Source organism: Typopeltis vanoorti, chromosome 16 (assembly GCF_054136105.1).
Source record: "Typopeltis vanoorti isolate ZY-2024b chromosome 16, IOZ_Tvanoo_1.0, whole genome shotgun sequence".
Classification (NCBI taxonomy): domain Eukaryota; kingdom Metazoa; phylum Arthropoda; class Arachnida; order Uropygi; family Thelyphonidae; genus Typopeltis; species Typopeltis vanoorti.
The window spans coordinates 19,916,486-19,935,212 of NC_143564.1; the positions used below are offsets into that span (position 1 = coordinate 19,916,486).

Genomic DNA, 18,727 nt, shown 5'->3' on the forward strand with positions numbered 1-18,727 from the left:
TCTAACCAAGTGGAAAATAAACTTTCAACATCTTTCTCTAAATCCAGAGTAATTTATTAAAAAAGGGTGGCACACCAATTGGCAATTCCTATAGGTGGAGATGACCTGCATATGCTTCTGCCTGATATCTCGACTTGGGCCTGGCTCCCACTGAAGAGACCTCAATAAAGGTCGAAACCGGTCTGGGTAGTGGCCCTTCCCTTAATGCATAACAATAGACATATCCGCAAGGAGATGTGTTTTGCATTATAGGAGATACTGAGATAGGAGTGTTGGTAGCTTGCTCCACCTTTGCAACGAGTTGCCCTGGTGTGTACCACCTTAACCCAGTCCTGAAGATACTTTCAGGCGCAAACTTTGTTTGCTCACACTTGGATAAAGGATTAAACTAAATTTATTAAGCTTCTGACACTGTTTTGACTGGTGTTTAGATTCTGATGTGTAATGGTGAATCCAAGTCTCATCCATAGTAATAAATTAACGCACAAAATCAGTTTTATTCCTGTTAAAAAGCTGCTCCAAACACTGTTCAGAGATTTTCATGCGAGTGTTTTTGATCTGCTGTGAACAAATGCGGCACCCATCTTGTGCAAAGCTATTTCATTTGCAATTCTTTATGCAAAATATATCCTGCATGTTCTTTTTAAATGCCTATAGTCTCAGCAATTTCACACACTTTGACTCGCCAGTCATCCAATACCATATTGTGCACTTGATCAATGATTTCTGGTGTTGTTACACTTTTTGGACTTCCTTCACGTGGATCATCTTCAAGGCTGGTACGGCCATGTTTAAACTTGGCAGCCCATTTCTTAATTGTTGAAAATGAAGGAGAAGAGTGCCCATAAACTTTTATGAACTTCAAATGAATTTCTTTTGGCATTAAACCTTCTTTTACAAAGAATTTTATAACTGCACGATACCCAATTTTATCCATTTCAAGGGATACAGACAACACTTTTGCTTCAGACAGCTATATAAAAGAAACTACTTGATAAAATGACAATTGCAATTTCACATGGATGCTTATGACAGATGTACCAACTTAAAAAAAAAAATTGTGCTGATAGTGTTGGCATCTATGGTCAAGGCTGAGACCTTTTCAGACCACCCTCGTGTAAGACGATACTTTTTTCTAAAATTTTTAGACCAAAAATTGGAAGTCGCCTTATACATGGGGGGGGGGGGGGGGAAGAGAGAGAACCGGTTCAGAGACCCATGGTTGCCGTGGCAAAACTGCCGGTACCTTGTCTCTGTGAACAGGCTTCCGCCAATCACTAGCCATTGTTAACTTTGGCGAATGACGTCATTAACGGCTGATTCTGAATAAACCAATCAGAACTCTGAAAGCATTCATATGTCTGCAACTTGTTGGCAGGGTAAGTTAATGCATTAACAATATTTTGAGCATTAGCCCAAAAAATGTCCGAAAATAAAAAATAATGAAGAAAATGATATGCCCAGAACTGAGAGCGATGCATAATTTCTTAGTATGTGTCTTAAAAATATTACCTAATTACTAAATATACTTTGAATATTTAAAAAAATATCAAATGTGTTCTGTTTTATGTTTAAAATATTGATTTCTTAATTTTGGGTTCGAAAAAGGTAGGGTTCGTCTTATACACGGAAAAATATGGTAATTTCAAGTTAGAAAAGCAGATAACTGCCTTAACAGTTGTCACTGCAGATGAGTCCCACACAAACACTGACCAACTTCAGGATAATTAAAAACTTGATCCGTGAAAAGAACAGAGCCAGCACGGATACCACAGAACGTGGGCCTTAGAATACTGACAAGCACTCAATAGGCATGCAAAGAAGTTCGATATGTGCTTAAAAACTCAAAATCAACAGCGGGAGATAAAAACTTTAGTCCTTATACAGAGAGGAGCTAGATGTTCTGGAAAATAAGCAAAGTTCTATGTATGCCCATAAATCCTTCCCACCAATCCATGGTGAACATGGTCGGGTTTGCAGTGATATGGTAGTCAAAGTTGTAACTTTTGCCAAAAGCCTAGAGAAGCAGCATAGTGCAAACTACACCCATGGGGATCTAGACTTCATTAGTAAAGGACACATCAGGGTATGGTGTATACTAAAACGCACAGAGTACATAAACCCCAACCAATCACCATCACCTACTGAGGTACATGAAATCATCACCAAACTTAACAATAGGAAAGCACCAGGCTCAGATGGGATTTCTAACAAAGTCACCAGATGCCTGCTACATAAAGCCATAATACACATTGTTGCTATCATTAATGCAATATTAAGATATCACACTACTTCCATGTACAATGGAAAGTAGTAGATGTAATTTTAATCTCCAAACCTGGAAAACCAGCAGACCTTCCACAAAATCATCCTGCTTTCATGTCTAGGAAAAATAACAGAGAAGGTAATACTAATAAGACTGCAGAAAGTTAAATCTCATCCCTGATGAGCAATTTGGATTTTGGGAGAATCACTCCACAGAACAACAAGTTCTCAGAGTCATGGAAAACAGTGTGGGGGGTTCAACTGGAAGCAGCATGCATATGAGATCCTCCTGGATCAGGGATGTGGAACCATTGGCATTCATGCCAAACGTGACATGCCAACAATTTTTTTCTGGCACACAATCCAGGACTCACCTTAAAAAATAATTAAATAAATAAACACATATCCAACATCTTCACTGAGTTGTATATTTTAATTTAATAGAATGCAATTTTATTAAGCAAAGTAATACCAAATAAAACTGCAATAAAGAAACAAACATTATCAACTGTTTTAATAATAATAAGTAATAAGAAAATGAATCAAACATCCTATTTCCAAGCCATCTATCTTCGCGATATACTGACATACAAGTTTTGTCTCCTATTCAGTTGTTGCATCATTTGCCAGGTAGCCTGACGTGGCATGACTCATTTACCATAATTTTATATATTTTTTCATGTTTCGTAAAGAATTTATCAGTTTTCTGAAGTGTGTATATATGTGGATTTGATTTAATTAAATCGTAAGTTATTAAAATATGGATTGGAAGTATTTAATGTCAATTAATATGTTTAATTTATTAGATATAAATGCAAATTTTCTTTACGTTGCCATAAACATAAGTTATTGTTAAAGCTACGTGAAATGTATTATGAATATTCAGGATTATGAAATGTTATCTGCATATGATTAGATGGCATGCATACCCTTCTCTTTTTGTGTAGGGTAGGCTTATAATTGTACTAATTTTGGTGTGTTTTGTATGCAGAGAGCGATTATGAGATGATTGTCTGAGTCATTATACATCTTTGTCCACATTTTTACACCCCATGATCTTCCAACATTAAAGTTGGAAGCTGTATGAAAAAAAGCAATTATTTTTTGTATGTACCTTGTGGTTGTACAACTTTGGTCATTCAGTTGTACTTTACTTTTTGCCTTTCACTTTATTCCCCTCTTGATTTTTTCTCCTTTTTATCTATCCATATTTATGCTATATATATAAATATACCATTATCATATATTTTTATTTGCTTCCTACTCTTTACAGATTGTACAAAATGTCACAGCAACCAGCAAAGAAACATAGACATCCAAATAAAGATGATTTAGAATACTGGACTGAAAAATTTTTTCTCGTGAACTCAGCAAGACAAAAACAATCCGATACTTTGATGAAATTTATTTCAGGTAGGCCTAGTTCCAATTTAGTTGCAGTTAGTTTTGAGGTTTCAAAAGTTATTGCCCAACATGGAAAACCACTCAGTGATGGGAAGTATGCTAAAGAAGTATGGCTAGAATGTGATGACATGAGGAAACCGGCCCCGTGAACACATGCTTCCACAGAGACATAGGACATCTCCGGGAATAAGGAGTAACCAACCTATTCTGCATGATTTCAGTTCTGAATGCCTACACGGTAAAATGTGTAGGTATACACGTGAGCATAAATTAGGAAAGGATAGCTGCTCCTTTCCTTTTTGACAATCTTTCAGAAAAGGTAAAAATTATTCAGTGAATTAAAGACTTGCCTGTGAGTAGGAAAAACAGTTAAGGATAGATACTTAAGTTGGAAAGCAATACAGCAGAACAATTAACAAAAGATTTGGCTTCACATAAGTTCTTTTCTATTTGTGTTGATGAGAGCACAGACATTACATCATCTAGGCTAGCAATCTTTGCTCGATTTTGTAGGGTTGGCGAAATATGCAAACAGACGATTAACCTTGTAACACTACCTGTAACTGGTGTTGAAATATGTAAAGCAGTTATGAATAAATTATCTATTCAGCAAATTGATATTTCAAAAGTGGTATCCATCACAACAGATGGTTCACCCAGCATGACTGGTAAGGAAGCAGGATTTGTAAATCTATTTGCAAAACATCTTGGTCATCCACTGATAGGTTTTCATTGCATCGTACATGAAGAGACTTTATGTGCAAAAGCTGGCCTACAGGAACTTCAAGAAGTGATGCAAACAGTAACCAAAGTTGTTAATTATATTTCTACATGTGCTTTGAATAAAAGCCAATTTCAGAATCTATTGAATGAGGTGGATTCGGTATACAAAAAACTGATAATGTACAACAATGTCTGTTGTCTTAGTCGAGGTCTTGAATGCCTGGATGAGATAAATCTCTTTTTGACTAATCAACAAATGTCTTATGAAGAAATGTATCACATCATGTAGGTTTGTAAATTGATGTTTTTTGCAGATTTTTGCAAACATTTAAATGATTTGAACCTCCAATTACAGCGCTCTGGTAAGACTCTTGATGTTATGTTTGATGACATAAAGGCATTGAAATGAAACTAGGAGTTTTTAAGAGGGATGTAGACAGTGAGAGATTTAGATATTTTCGAAACCTAAACACTGATGTCTTTAAAAGCTATTTTTAAACTTCATTGTGTCAAGTGTTGAGTAGTTCTCTCTAAGATTTGTTAAGTTCAGAGAATTAGAAGAGACTGCAAAATTCATTAAGTTTCCAATCACTATAAAATTGGATGAATTAAACTTGCAGATTTTTTGCGGATTAATATGGATGATTTTGAAATGCAGCTGATTGATTTTCAGTAGCTCAATTTGGAGACAGAAATCTCTTGACCTCAGAGTTGACTTGGAAAATATTGAAAAGGAGCGATTAGAGACTTCAGTAACAGAGAGAAATTCAAAAAACAAGGTACTAAAGACTTGGAATAATATTCTAGAAACTTTTATATGTTTAAAAACTCTTGCAACAGCATTACTATACATTTTTGAATCTACATATTCTTGTGAATCATTGTTCTCAGTGATGAACTTTGTTAAGTCTCATAATAGGAGTAGCCTTACAGATGAAACTAGTAGCGCATGCATATCTCTAAAGATTGCAAAATATAAACCTGATATAAATGATCTGTCATCAGTGATGCAGCAGCAGAAGTCTCACTGATGCTAAATAAATAAAATGTCCACTATTTTTCTTTCTATGGCATTGATTTGATGTTTTCCGTTAAAAAATGGTAAAGATTAACTTCTGTTTAATATATTATGTGAGTAAAATAACATTTTATTTTATCTGTAATTATTTTTGTATTACTCGTAAGGGATTAAGATTTAATAAAAGAATATCTTTAATTTTATTTTCTTTTATGTGCTTTAGTCAAGTAAAACGATTATGAGATCATGCAGTGTAATATATTGAAAAAACTTGTGTCTGATTGATCTTTATATAAAAAAACAAAAACACAAAATTAATATTATTGTGTATTCTTTTGCCAATGTTAAAAATTGTGTCTTTAAATTGTGTGGCTGTATATGGCAGCTAGAATTACACTTAAAGGCAAATAAAAAATATGCACGCTATCAACAGGATAGAAGGCCTTTCAAATAAAAATTCAGTCACTAACTTTTACATTCATTCAATCTTACATGACTTACAATAATCACTCTTACAATATTCTTTAATTTTACTATTGTAGTGCGATTTTTAATATTTTAAAAAGTTCTCCCAATACTTAAAAGATACCAAATAATAATATGTTCCCCAAAATTTCGGTTGGCACATGAAAAATTTTGCATCAAAGAGATTTCACAATTTTGGCATCACACTTGAAAAGGTTGCCCACCCCCTGTCCTGGATGTTGCCAAAGTGTTCGACAAAATATGACACATAATGGGCTTCTTTTCCTTTCGACCATTCTCCACTCTTCTTGTCCCGCTTTTTACTCACCTCACCCAACTGGAAATCACTCTCATAACATGACACATTCACTTATGAAGTTTTGCTTCCCTTTCACAAATTTTTTTTGCCCCTTCATAACATATACATTTCACATACACACAAAGACTGTACCAAAAAAAACCCATGATTTAAACTCCTCTAACAAAGTTGTCTTGGCCACCATTGTCCTATTACCCTTCAATTAGTTGCATGGAGTCTATTTGACCCAGCCATCATTCAAATGATAGTTGTTGCAATTTCGAGTAGCTGAGTTTTTTGCTACCCCCACACTGAATCAGTTGTGGAGAAAGGAGTGATTTATGACCCCGTGCAACTAATTATGTAACAAAAAAAAAGGTGCAACTAATTATGGGTTAAACACTATGGCCATATGACAATATCCTATATGCTATAAAATATACATATTGTGTGTGGTTTATATTCCTATGTTTATAGTATTCATAATTATTAAATTAATACTGGCAAAAAAACATGTAAAAAAGTAAGATAATTTAATAAATCAATGACTAGTTTCATACAAAAATATTGCGTACTTCTTCAGATTGATACCATAAAACACAGATATAAAGAGGAATTAACATATACCGCTACTTGAATTTCCTCTCCAGGCATGACCTGGCAGAGTATGTGGCTGTAGGATTATGCATGAGTTGACTGGGAAGCCTACTGAATCGTTACTGACAGGTTCAAGCTTGTGCACTAACTGGCAGCACCACTATTTTAACTGTTGTATCCTCGAAATGGAGGATGTTATGGGTCTTGAAGTATGTTTACCTTGAAGGGTATCACTCTCACCCTGCACAGAGAAAAGCAGGAAGGAACCCCCTGCTCTGAATATCAAACATGACAATTGTCACTTCAGACCTCCAATAAACTTCAATAAGGCATCTACTACCTACTAACAAAATATATCCAAGTCTTGCAGTATAGCGACATCACTTATTATAACTGGAATGTAGAACGATTTTTCACTTATTTTCTTTTATAATTTTGTTCTGTCACAAAAAATGGTCCAGCTGAAATCATAAGCTGAAATAACTCAAAAGTTTAATCTAGATTCTATACACCAAACATCATTAAATTCCATAGTCAGAGTGAATTATTATGGTCATTTGAAATTGTTTTACCACATTTTTCCAATAATGATAGTATTTCTGTAACCAAAATTGAGGTGACACATTCAGTACATGCTCTAAAATATCAAATTTCCTTCAATTCCATCTGCTCAAAGTAGAGTTATTGTTTTGTACAAATTCAAAATATTCTTTCAAATTTTGCACATGCAAAAAAAAGTCTAAGTGAAATGCTTGACACACTTCTGTGAAGATTTCAAATACTGAATTTTAATAAAATCCATCCATCCACAACACAGAAATAACAATTAATCATTCTCAAGTGTGTCACAGTAAAAAATTATATTTAATTTACAAATATTTCATCTTAAATATCATAAGAAATCATTAGTGAGAATGAAGAACAAAATTAAAGAATTTTGACAACAGAACAACATGTGCCAAATTTGAAGACTTCTGTATGAGTAGTTGCACATTTGTTAAATTAAATCTACTTAACTCATAGAGTATAACAATTTCCCAAACTTTTGGGATAGTAAGACAATCATTACAATTAAGGTTTAGTCTATGAAGTATAGACTCAGTACTTTCTTTGAATAGCCATTTGTATCTATACATAGATCTATGTACAGATATGAAAGGTTAAAAATCTCACATAAATGTTTCACTTATGTTCAACTTTTATAGTTTTATATAAACTGAGCAAAAAATTTATTAATATGGAATCTGTTTTTTTTTATACAATAAAGTAATCTCATATATACACACCCACACAATATGCATGTGTTCACATTAAGTAATGCAGTTATGTGCTTAGGTATTACTGGAGCTGCCATGTGGTTAAGCAGAAGTGTAACAAAAAGAACTTAAATGTTGTTATAAGTAGTAAAATTGCTTACTGCATATAGTAATTCTTAGGGAATAACAATCTGAAATGTTGTACGTACGTTATAAATTAATTTATGTTGCTTACCGTAGCATTTCTGTGTCAAACACTCATAGCATGCGAGCACTGTAGTAACAATGGCTGTAACAAAAGTAACAGCCATGTTGTCACTTGAGTTTCGTTTTGAATCTTGGTAACGGACAAGCATGTTAGTTGTATTTAGAACAGGTGTCACTTGGTGACAGGAATGTAGTAGGCAAGCAAGGAAAGAGAGCCAGAAAGGTATAATAAACTACCGAGTTAAGTTCTCTAATATCGGAAAAGTTTTTATATGCATCTTTAATACTCTCCAGGGATATGGAACTCTGAAGTTAATAATTGAAGGATAGTATAATGTATTCTCTACCTCCCCTCAAAGTTTGTACGTGGAATTTTGAACCACCCTGTATATGTTAACAGTAAATATTTTGATCTTTTTATATATCACAGCTTCATTCTTTAGAATACGCATGTTGATCCTTGAAGTCAATGCACCAGCATGGATACATATCTGAAACATTCTAACCAATTAAAATAAAATATATTGTTATATCATATTTGATACCATGGATGGAAATCCATGGTATCAAATGTGATGAAAATGCAGAACTTGTTAACATTAGATCTGAAGCAGATTATATTCTTTAGGAAATGCATAAGGTAAGCTGTTTCAAAAGATCTGGATCCCACTAATAAGATCTCAATAAAGGTCAAAACCAGTCTGGGTAGTTGTCCTTTCCATTATGTTTTTGCATTATGGGACAGTGAAGCAAATAATGCGAGGCCAACAGCCTCTATGTACAAGTACACTAATTGTGAAGACACTTGCTCACATGTGGATAAAGAATTAAATAAGAATATAATAATTTGTCAAGTATAATATAACAAGCACTGAGCTGATTAAATGTTAGTGAATTCAGAATATGCTAAAAAAGGTGTGTGTGTGGGGAAGGAAGTGTGTATTCATTCACACAAAAAATTTACCATATTATTAGAATACATGATTCTAGTATTTCAGCTACTGCTGCACTTTTTAGTAAATCTAAGTATAGTTGTACCAATAGCAGTAGCATGAAACTTTGAATAAGGAGTGTAATTAAGCAGCATGTGAGAGTTGATAAAATGTGCATAAATTCAGCATTTCAAAACACAAAAAAAATTATACATTAAATCTAATTTATATAAGAAACTTACTTTATTATCAAAGATTTCCTGCATGACTTTAGGCCTCTCGACAACTGTACTTTTTGGTAAATCTTTTTGTTGTTTAATTTTCTCCTCTAAAAGTTTAACATTCCATTCATCTTTTCTAAGACGACCAACCTTTAACTTCTCACTACTTTCCTTCCCAGTATGTTTCATATTATCTTGTAGTTTGGTATTCCATTCATCACAGTTAATTCTACCAGCTGACGAAGTCTGGATATTATTACAATTCTGAATTTCAAGGAGATGGCATCTAAGACCTGTATTCTGTTTCATTTTTTCTTCCAGGTCTCTCACTCTAGAACTGAAAGACTGCCTTGTTTGCCCGGATGACAAACTTTTATAATCAGTCAAAGGAACACTAGCATCTAGGTCCTGAAAAAACAACAACACAAAATATTTAACATATTACTCCAGCTTAACATTTTTATCAACCTAATTTTCTATTTTCTGAAATTTAAAAAAAAAAAAAAAAATTAACTGGGAATTTTTTTTTACCATAGTACAGAGCATGGGTTCCCAATGTATCTAATTTGGTTGATCTGCAGTACTCTGTGCTATATAGGTTTCCAAGCTCTTGTGGATAGTATACATTAAAATATAAATTTATTAATTAATATGTGGGTATCTCCATGGAGTTAGAAGGCTCACAGAAGGAGATCCACACTAACCTTTATACACACCTCTCCTTAAACTCATTCACTGTCAAGACTCTCACAATTACCTCTGGCAATCCACAGTAATTTACCCTAAGCAAAAGATCTAATCTGCACATCCTTATACAACTTCCAGGGGTGACCCCCCCCCCTCTCTCTCTCATATATTGAAGAATCTCTTCTGTCAATCTTATAGAACTTCTTTAGTAACTTTTAAATTTCTATCACTTCTTCCTTTTTTTCTGCCTATCAACTAAACTTTGCAACCCTTACACCTTCAATCAATCCTCATAGGAAGCATTCCACAAACTATCACCAGCTTGGACACTTGTGGAGGGTCCAGAGGGATCCTTGCCACCATGCACTAATCTGAAAGAAACCAAGGTAATGAAATCTGTGCATAATAGAGACAACATGCAGGCAAATCACAGCCTTATAAAGAGCGATAATAACTTTCCTATCTTTGTTAGTGTACTTTTCAACATCTAAGTAATGGTTTGAGCTATTTTGCCAATTTTGCAATATTCCCTTCCCTCTCCCACTGAACTTCAAATCTCTGTCCACCATACTCCAAAATCCCTAGCATTACCAATTTCCTGCAATCCAATAACACTAAATGTGATACAGAGAATGAAATCATTTCAATCTGAATTGCATAACCTTACATTTTGCAATATTAAAATGATAACTATTATCTTTCACCCAAAATGCCAATTTATTTAAATCATCATCATTCAGAATACTTTTACTCCCCAGTTTCGCATCATCACCAAACAACTGAACATTTCCCTTCCCCTTATATCATTAATATATGCAAATTAATGAATAGTCCTTAGTACAGAGCTTAGAGGCATTCCACTATTTCTCATTCTCCTAGCTTCCATTCCATCTTATATTACTCTCTGGTGTTCTGGAGCCAGACACCCTTAATCATGCCACTAGTCTTCCTATCTATTTCCATTTTGTCTAACTTATGTAATAGTTTTCTATGGGGTATTCTATCTGATGCCTTTGCAAAATCCAGCAATATCATAGTGTAGTAATTTCCCTCGTCTAATTCTGCTGTCACTATTAGAAAATGTGAATAAATTACTATGGCAGGAACTACATTTTACAAATCATGCTGCGTGCAATGAAGAATCATATTCCTATCCATTCACTCCTGGATTTTACCTATAATCAACTTTTCCAATACTTTAACTGCCAATCCTAAGATACTAACTGGTCTGTAATTTGATACTTCAGTCTTGGATCCACCTTTATGTAATGGAACTTCCCCTCTTTCTTTAGGAACTCTGCCAGAATTGAGACTTAGAATAAACAACTTCATCAGAGGCAATGCCACAATAATTCTCTTTATTATTATATCATTAATCTACAAATTAAAGAGTAGTGGTCTGAGTGCAGAGCCATAGGACATTCCACTAGCCACTCTCATTTGCCTTGATTCCACTCCACCGTACATCACCCCCTGATGTCTGTCAATCTCCCAATTCCGTATCTATGCTGCCAAACTCATATCCATTCCCATTTGCTCAAATTTATGTAATAAGTTAAATTTCCATGCAGTATTCTGCCAAAGTCCAGCAGTATCATAGTGTAACCAATTCTTTTATTCAATTCTTCCGTCACCTTATTTTAAAATGTGAATAAATTACTGAGGCAGGATTTCCCTTTTATAAAGCCATGTTGTCTCCTATACAGTACCATATTCCTATCCATCCATTCCTGAATTTTTCTTTTAACCAACTTTTTCATACTTTAACCACCACCTCAGAGATATTAACTGGGCTGTAATTTTCTATTTCTGTCTGGGAGCAAGCTTTATGTAATGGAACTATCTTATTCTCTTCTTTATCTTTACTATCAGTCACCTCATTCTTCCTTTCCACTCCCTGTATGCTGATCATCATCAACTTTCTGATATGTACCCTCAAAGTGTTTACAGGCTAGTATGAAAGTACTACATGATTAAGTTTACATGAATACTAAGCTCCAACAATTTTTCCTTCAACAATTTCTCACCAAATTAGTCTATTACTTCTCACTACTCTAATATTATCATATCTACCTGTTTGTTCTTTTAAGACACTTCTGACTAAATCAAACCACCTAGACTTTGGTCAGGAAAAGGGCCCAGACATCAAATACTTATTCTGCTACTGCTATTCTGTTTAAGTGACCATACCACTTTAAATTAGCCTCAATCACACATTCATGAATGCTAACAGCCTCAAGTTCCTTCCTAATATCTTCATTTTTAATACAATTTTGTCATTAATGCCATCTGTTCAAGCATCCTAATTCTCAGAAATCTCATATCTATGGTCTCTAATCTTTGATCAAGTGCTCTATTACTACCCAACTCTCAGCTCAATACTTCAGAAATGGTTTGAACACTGTCTTATATATTGCTAGTTTAGTATTTTGGCTAATTTCTGCCATATTCCATATAAATTTATTCAACTGGCTTGCCACCAATACAGGCTTTGCTTATTCCCTATTTAATTTGGCATCTAAACTAAACACTGTGCTAAACAGCTGAAATATTTTACTTATTCTATTAGTTCTCCATCATGAAAGCAGCTGAAGTTTCCCATGTCCTTATATATATTCATAGTTTGGTCTTTTAATTGGTGATTTTCACCAAATTTGTTACAGTATGTTATTCAATTTAGTTAAGGGAATACTGGAAACTTGCACTAGATGGATTACAACATCAGCAGCATAAAGCAAAGAGCTAAGTTTGACATCTCCAATTCTAATATCCACATGTGGGGACACCTGTAATCCGCATCGGGCGCATCACCTGGTGGCGGATCGGGGAATGCTCGTCATAGTTTACCATGAAGGGTAGGAGGGAAATAAAATACCTCCTGTGGACCAACAGGATAGCACTTCCCTCATAGGCCGGTCTGGGGGCCTCGAAGGTGGCAGCCCCACCACCAGACTCAGGTGCTGAAGGCTAATCCCCTGCACACCTTAAAATTTCACCCATTAAAAGAAATAACAAAGAGATAGCCGAACTGCCTAAATGGTTAACGACAAAGCGAGGAAAAAGGTGCACGAGATACGGAACATGGAACGTTAAAAGTCTACATGGAAAAGAAAATGAATTAATAGATGAATTTAAAAAATCAAGATTAGATCTGCTAGCAGTCACAGAAACAAAAAAAGAAAGGTCAAGGTTGCCAGAAAATGAAAGATGGGTATATACTTTTCTATTTAGAGGTAAACCCAAGAGAATGAGGAAAACAAGGGGTAGCTTGCATAATTAAACCAGATCTCAAAGAATATATTACTAAATGGCAACTAATAAACGAAAGGTTGTTGACAATCTCTGTAGATTTTAAATCAGACAACCAAGTATTCACTGTAGTTGTTGCATATGGCCCAAATGATAACGCTAATAAAGAAATTAAAGATGAATTCTTCAAACTCTTACAAAAAAACAATTGAAGAAGTTCAAGGGCATATCATGCTACTAGGAGACCTTAATGGCTGGGTAGGGAATCAAGTAGATAAGAAAAAGAAACAAGTGTTGGGATCACAAGGAGAAATAACCGGAATAATAATGGAGAAAGAATAATAAATCTTTGCCTTACAAATAATTTAGTAATAGTGAATACTATGTTCAAGCATAAAGAAATCCATAAGTTTACCAGGGAAGAGCCCAGTAAAAACAAAAAATCTATAATCGACTACACCATCATAAGCAGATCGTACTGGAAGTATACAAAAAATGCAAGTCTATAGAGGTCCTGAAATAGGCAGTGCCTGCTACTTATTAGTATTGGAAACAATCCATAAAATAAAAGTTGAAAAATATAGAAAAAGTAGCAAGGAAATAAATGTTAAGATAAAGAACTACAAACTAAAGAAAGAAGAAACAGCCATTGATTATAAAAGTAAAATAGAAGAGAAGATGAAAGAAGTAGAAAAAGAGATATATGAAGACCAAGATGTAGAAAACCTATGGTACAGGTTCAAAACACTTCTAGAAACAAGCAAAGAAATTTGTGGTGTATCATTAAATAATAAACAGAAGAAACATAAAACACCTTGGTGGACTGAAGAACTAAAAGAAGAAATTAAAAAGAAAAAGCAATTTTGGAAGAGATATATAACATCAAAGCTGCAGGTTGATAAATAACTATACAACAACCAAAGAAATAAAGTTAAAATCTTAGTGAAAGAAGAGAAAAGAAAATGCTGGGAAGACTTCGGACATACTTTAGAACAAATTTTTAAAGGAAACCAGAAACTCTTCTATAATGTTTTAAGAAGAATGAGGTCAGAGAAAGAATGCCCCATAAAGTTTATCAAAAATAAGGATGGAAAGTTACTCAAATTCCGAAGACATCATGGAAAGATGGAAACAGTACTTTCAAGAATTATTGGAAGATGCAGGACATGGAAAAAATAGAACCCTAAGAGCAAGACACACAAGCAAAATAGAAGATCAGAGTGAAGAAATTCATGCAAATGAATTGTTAGCAGCAATAAATAAAATAAAACTGGGCAAATCAGCACGCCATGACCAAATAACACCAGAAATGGTAAAGAATTTAGGAACAAAAGCAAGAAAATTTCTTTTACACCTATTCAATGTTGTATGGAAAAAGAAAATTATTCCCAAAAAGTAGCTATAATAATCCCTATATTTAAGAAAGGAGACAACCGCAAATGTGGAAACCACAGAGGAATTTTGCTCTTAAGCATTCCAGGAAAATTATATGCCCGTATTTTAGAAGTGAGGCTTAGGAATCAAATAGAGGATACACTGGATGAAATGCAATATGGCTTTCGAAAAAATAGAAGCGCACAGGATCTTATCTTCAGTCTTAGACAAATATCAGAGAAAACATTGGAATATGGAAAAGAACTACATTCATGTTTTATAGATTTTGAGAAGGCCTTTGACCGGGTTCCCAGACACTTAATATGGCTGCTATTAAGTTATCTTGTATCTTGTTTTTCTTTAATGTTTGCCATATTAAGTGTCTGGGAACTCGGTCAAAGGCCTTCTCAAAATCTATAAAACATGAATGTAGTTCTTTTCCATATTCCAAAGTTTTCTCTGATACAAAGCCTCTACAAAAGTAACAGAAATTATGTAAGAACCTATAATAATAGATCAAAAGAATTTGAAACAAATGTAGGAGTGAGGCAAGGCTGTATCCTTAGCCCTCTTCTCTTCATCATAGTAATGGATGAAATTTTAAAGGCATGCCAAACAAAAACAAAAAAATTCCACCTAGGATACAGGAAACTGAAAGAAACCAGGATTTCACACATGGCTTTTGCAGATGATGTAGTGATTCTAGCAAATACAGCTGAAGATCTGCAGTACAATATCAACATTTGGTATGAAGAAACAAAGAAAAGGAATATGACCATATATATATATAAATAAAACTAAAACAATGATCATATCTAGAAACCAACAAAAACACATAATAAAAATAGAGAATCATCAACTGGAACAAGTCCACTCCTTTAAATACTTGGGATCATATATACAAAAGATGGTAGACTAGACACAGAAATTAACAACAGGATAAGAGGGGGAACAAAGCTATTCTATGCAATGGAAGGCCCACTTCTAGATAAGAAAGAAGTCACCCAGAATACCAAACTGGCAGTGTACCGTTCAGTGTTTCTACCAACATTAACATACAGTTGTGAGTCTTGGTGTTTAACAAAAGGAAACACAAATAAACTACAAACAATTGAAATGAAATATCTCAGGAAAGTGGCACAAAAAACAAGACTAGACCGAATAAGAAATCAAACCATAAGAGACAGTCTTCAAGTTGCACCTCTGAATCAATTCATAACACAAGTTCGAATGAGATGGTTTGGACATCTTAATCGAATGGAAGAAGGAAGAATAGCAAAAACTGTATACGAAAGCCAGAAAATAGGAAAAAGAACATAGGCAGACCCAGGAAAGGTTGGCAAAAGGAAATTAAAGAAAAATTGGAAAAGAAGGGAATTAACTGGAAAGAAGCAAAACAACAAACCTTGGACAGGACGGCATGGAAATCTCTTTGGCAAAATCTCGACGCTTAAAAGCATAAGAGATCATAGACGAAGAAGAAGAATTCTAATATCAGGTTTAATGATACTTTCTTTCATAATGCATAGATGATTATATTTCCTTCAATTCTAACTGTTGATTTACAATTTAAATAAGATTATGTACTGCTCTGTATAAAGTTCCATTTACTCCATATAACTGTAGAATTTTTAAAAGCTTACCTCTGGTGTATGCCTATTCCAGATCTACAAAACTCAAGTATAGTTGTTATATTCCCATGATTTCTCAACTTGTTATAAAGTGACCAGCTTGTTCTCATTCTGTTCAACAATTTTTCTCAGCCTCTTCTCAAATATGCTTGCATAAATCTTACCTTCAGTACAGAAATTCCATTGGAATTCCTACATTCAGTTTTAATGTCCTTTTTTTATAGATGGGAACTATGAAAACTCTGCTCCAATCATCTGGAATTCAACCTTCTGAACCCTCTGAATTATGCAGCATAACCACTTCAAAACTTTTATACTTCCATATTTGAGCATTTCTGGTTGAATATCATCTACTTCAGCTGCCTTTCCATATTTCAAGCTTTTGACAGATTTTTTTTTTTTTCAATATGTACTACTTGATTGTTACTGCCCAAATATAACATTCCATATTTATTATTTAGCAGGATCTCACCTGTTTTAGTGTTTTTTGGAGTAACAGCAATTATGCCCAAGTGGCACTTTTGAGTTCTTTTGCAAGTTCGGATTCCTTCTCATTTGTACTCCTTTATGATGATTGGTTTCTATCTTCAATTCTTCTGATGCTGGATTCATCTTTCTTCTTTTTCTAGATGTTGAGTTGGAGTTTTTTCCAGCATCACACTTTTCACTCTTCATCCTGGTTACCTGACAAAAACAGCAGAGATCCTGTTTAAACGGATACCTACTAATTAGGTGTATAGGTTTCCTCCCAGGTATCTGGCACTGGATCTTTAGAAACCCATTTTTTCTTTATATTCCCTCCACAATTTTTTCTTTTTCTGCAATTCCTATTTTATATCTCTATTCATCCACTTAACCAGCAGTTAATTTATCCTCTTGATTGTGGGTATACAGTCTGATGTTGCTACTCTCAAACAATCCCTGACCGCTTCCCATGCACTACTGACAGTCTTTCCTTGCAGTTTCATAAGTCATGGCACTGCTCCAAGCTGCGTCCTAGATCAGTCATAATTACAGCTTTATAGTTCAACATAAACCTTTTCTTGACAATGAATTCCACATGTTTAGCAACCTCCCAATACAAGACTGCATGCTCACTTTCTTTGGCTGAATGAATCTACCATGATTATGGATACATTTTCTGATACTATTACCAAATCCAGCAATTTCAAACCCTTGGTCTCCTCCACAACATACTGTTTCAGGTAATTCTTCTTTAGCCTCTTTCCATCCACTGCTGGATACAGGCCTCCCAAATGGCTAAAAACAGACATGTCTGTCTTTGGCCAATGTCCACCATCTCATGTTAAACCTTTGCAAATTATCCCTCCATCTTGTTCTTTGGCATAATTATCTCTCACTTCAGTTAATTATCTCTTAGTAACTGTATAAATTCCATTTCCATCTTGCCATGTGTCCTTTCTTCCTTCCTCTCTCCCTCCTTCTAATTTATGTCCCACTTAGTTCAAATCCCCCATAATAATTGCCTGGCCTGCAATCATTGTGCTAACCTGATGATGCATGGCATCCACAGGTCTATAGCATCAACTAACAATATATGTTGTCCTATTGACCTCTACTTCAAACCTCAAATGAACCATCCCCCTCAAGCCTAAAATTCTCTTCAACTTCTATTTTTGTTGCTGGAAATTCTTCAGCCATCATCAGCAATACCCTTCCTTTTGTCCTATTCTCTCTCTGTATATCCTCTCTGAAAATATATCCCTTACATTCTATCCCTATATCATTTTCTGTCCACTAGGCTGAGGATGATAATTTTTAATTAAATGAACAATACAAACTTTTTAAAGATATCAAGGTATCCATATTGCTTTTCCAGCAATTTTATTTAGTCTCACCTCAGGACACCTAAAACCATCACCCAAAATACTTAGGAATTGAGAGCTCCCAATTTGCAGATAACAGTACAATAGATCATCTAAACAAATGAAGTTTTTTTATATGAACTGAGAATGGATGTCCTACATCGTGAAAATTGGAAGAAAGTAATAGTGAGCATAATTAAACAGCATTTGGTCATTCACCTTGGTCTTTTCTGATTAAAAAGAATATGGCTTCATCACAGTGGAGACCATATAGCACTATGTCAATGGTTTAAATAATAACAGAAAGAATTTTAAAAAAGAATAAGTAAATCAAATAAAATGAATTCAAAAAGTACAAAGAGATAAGAAATAAACAACTCAGTATATAGATATAAAATAAACTAGATGAAGTTAATTCTCTGTAAAGCATTAAAACTTTCAAGTACCTGTCTGTCTTAGCAAGAATCTGCTAGAATATATATGACTTAGAAAATATACTTAGCCTAGCCATAAATACTGTTACAACTTGAACAGTGCATAAACCTTTAATCTATAAATAAATCATTTACAGCTT

The 18,727-nt window shown here is 34.3% G+C and overlaps 1 protein-coding gene across 1 annotated transcript in view; it reads right to left on the reverse strand.

The window, feature by feature from the left end:
- Mical (Molecule interacting with CasL) overlaps window positions 1-18,727 on the reverse strand; it is a 538,428-nt gene that overhangs the window by 237,690 nt on the left and 282,011 nt on the right. The window contains exon 15 of the mRNA XM_090406620.1: window positions 9,408-9,794. Coding sequence (XP_090262746.1) covers window positions 9,408-9,794 — 387 coding nt within the window. The remainder of the gene's footprint in view (window positions 1-9,407; window positions 9,795-18,727) is intronic.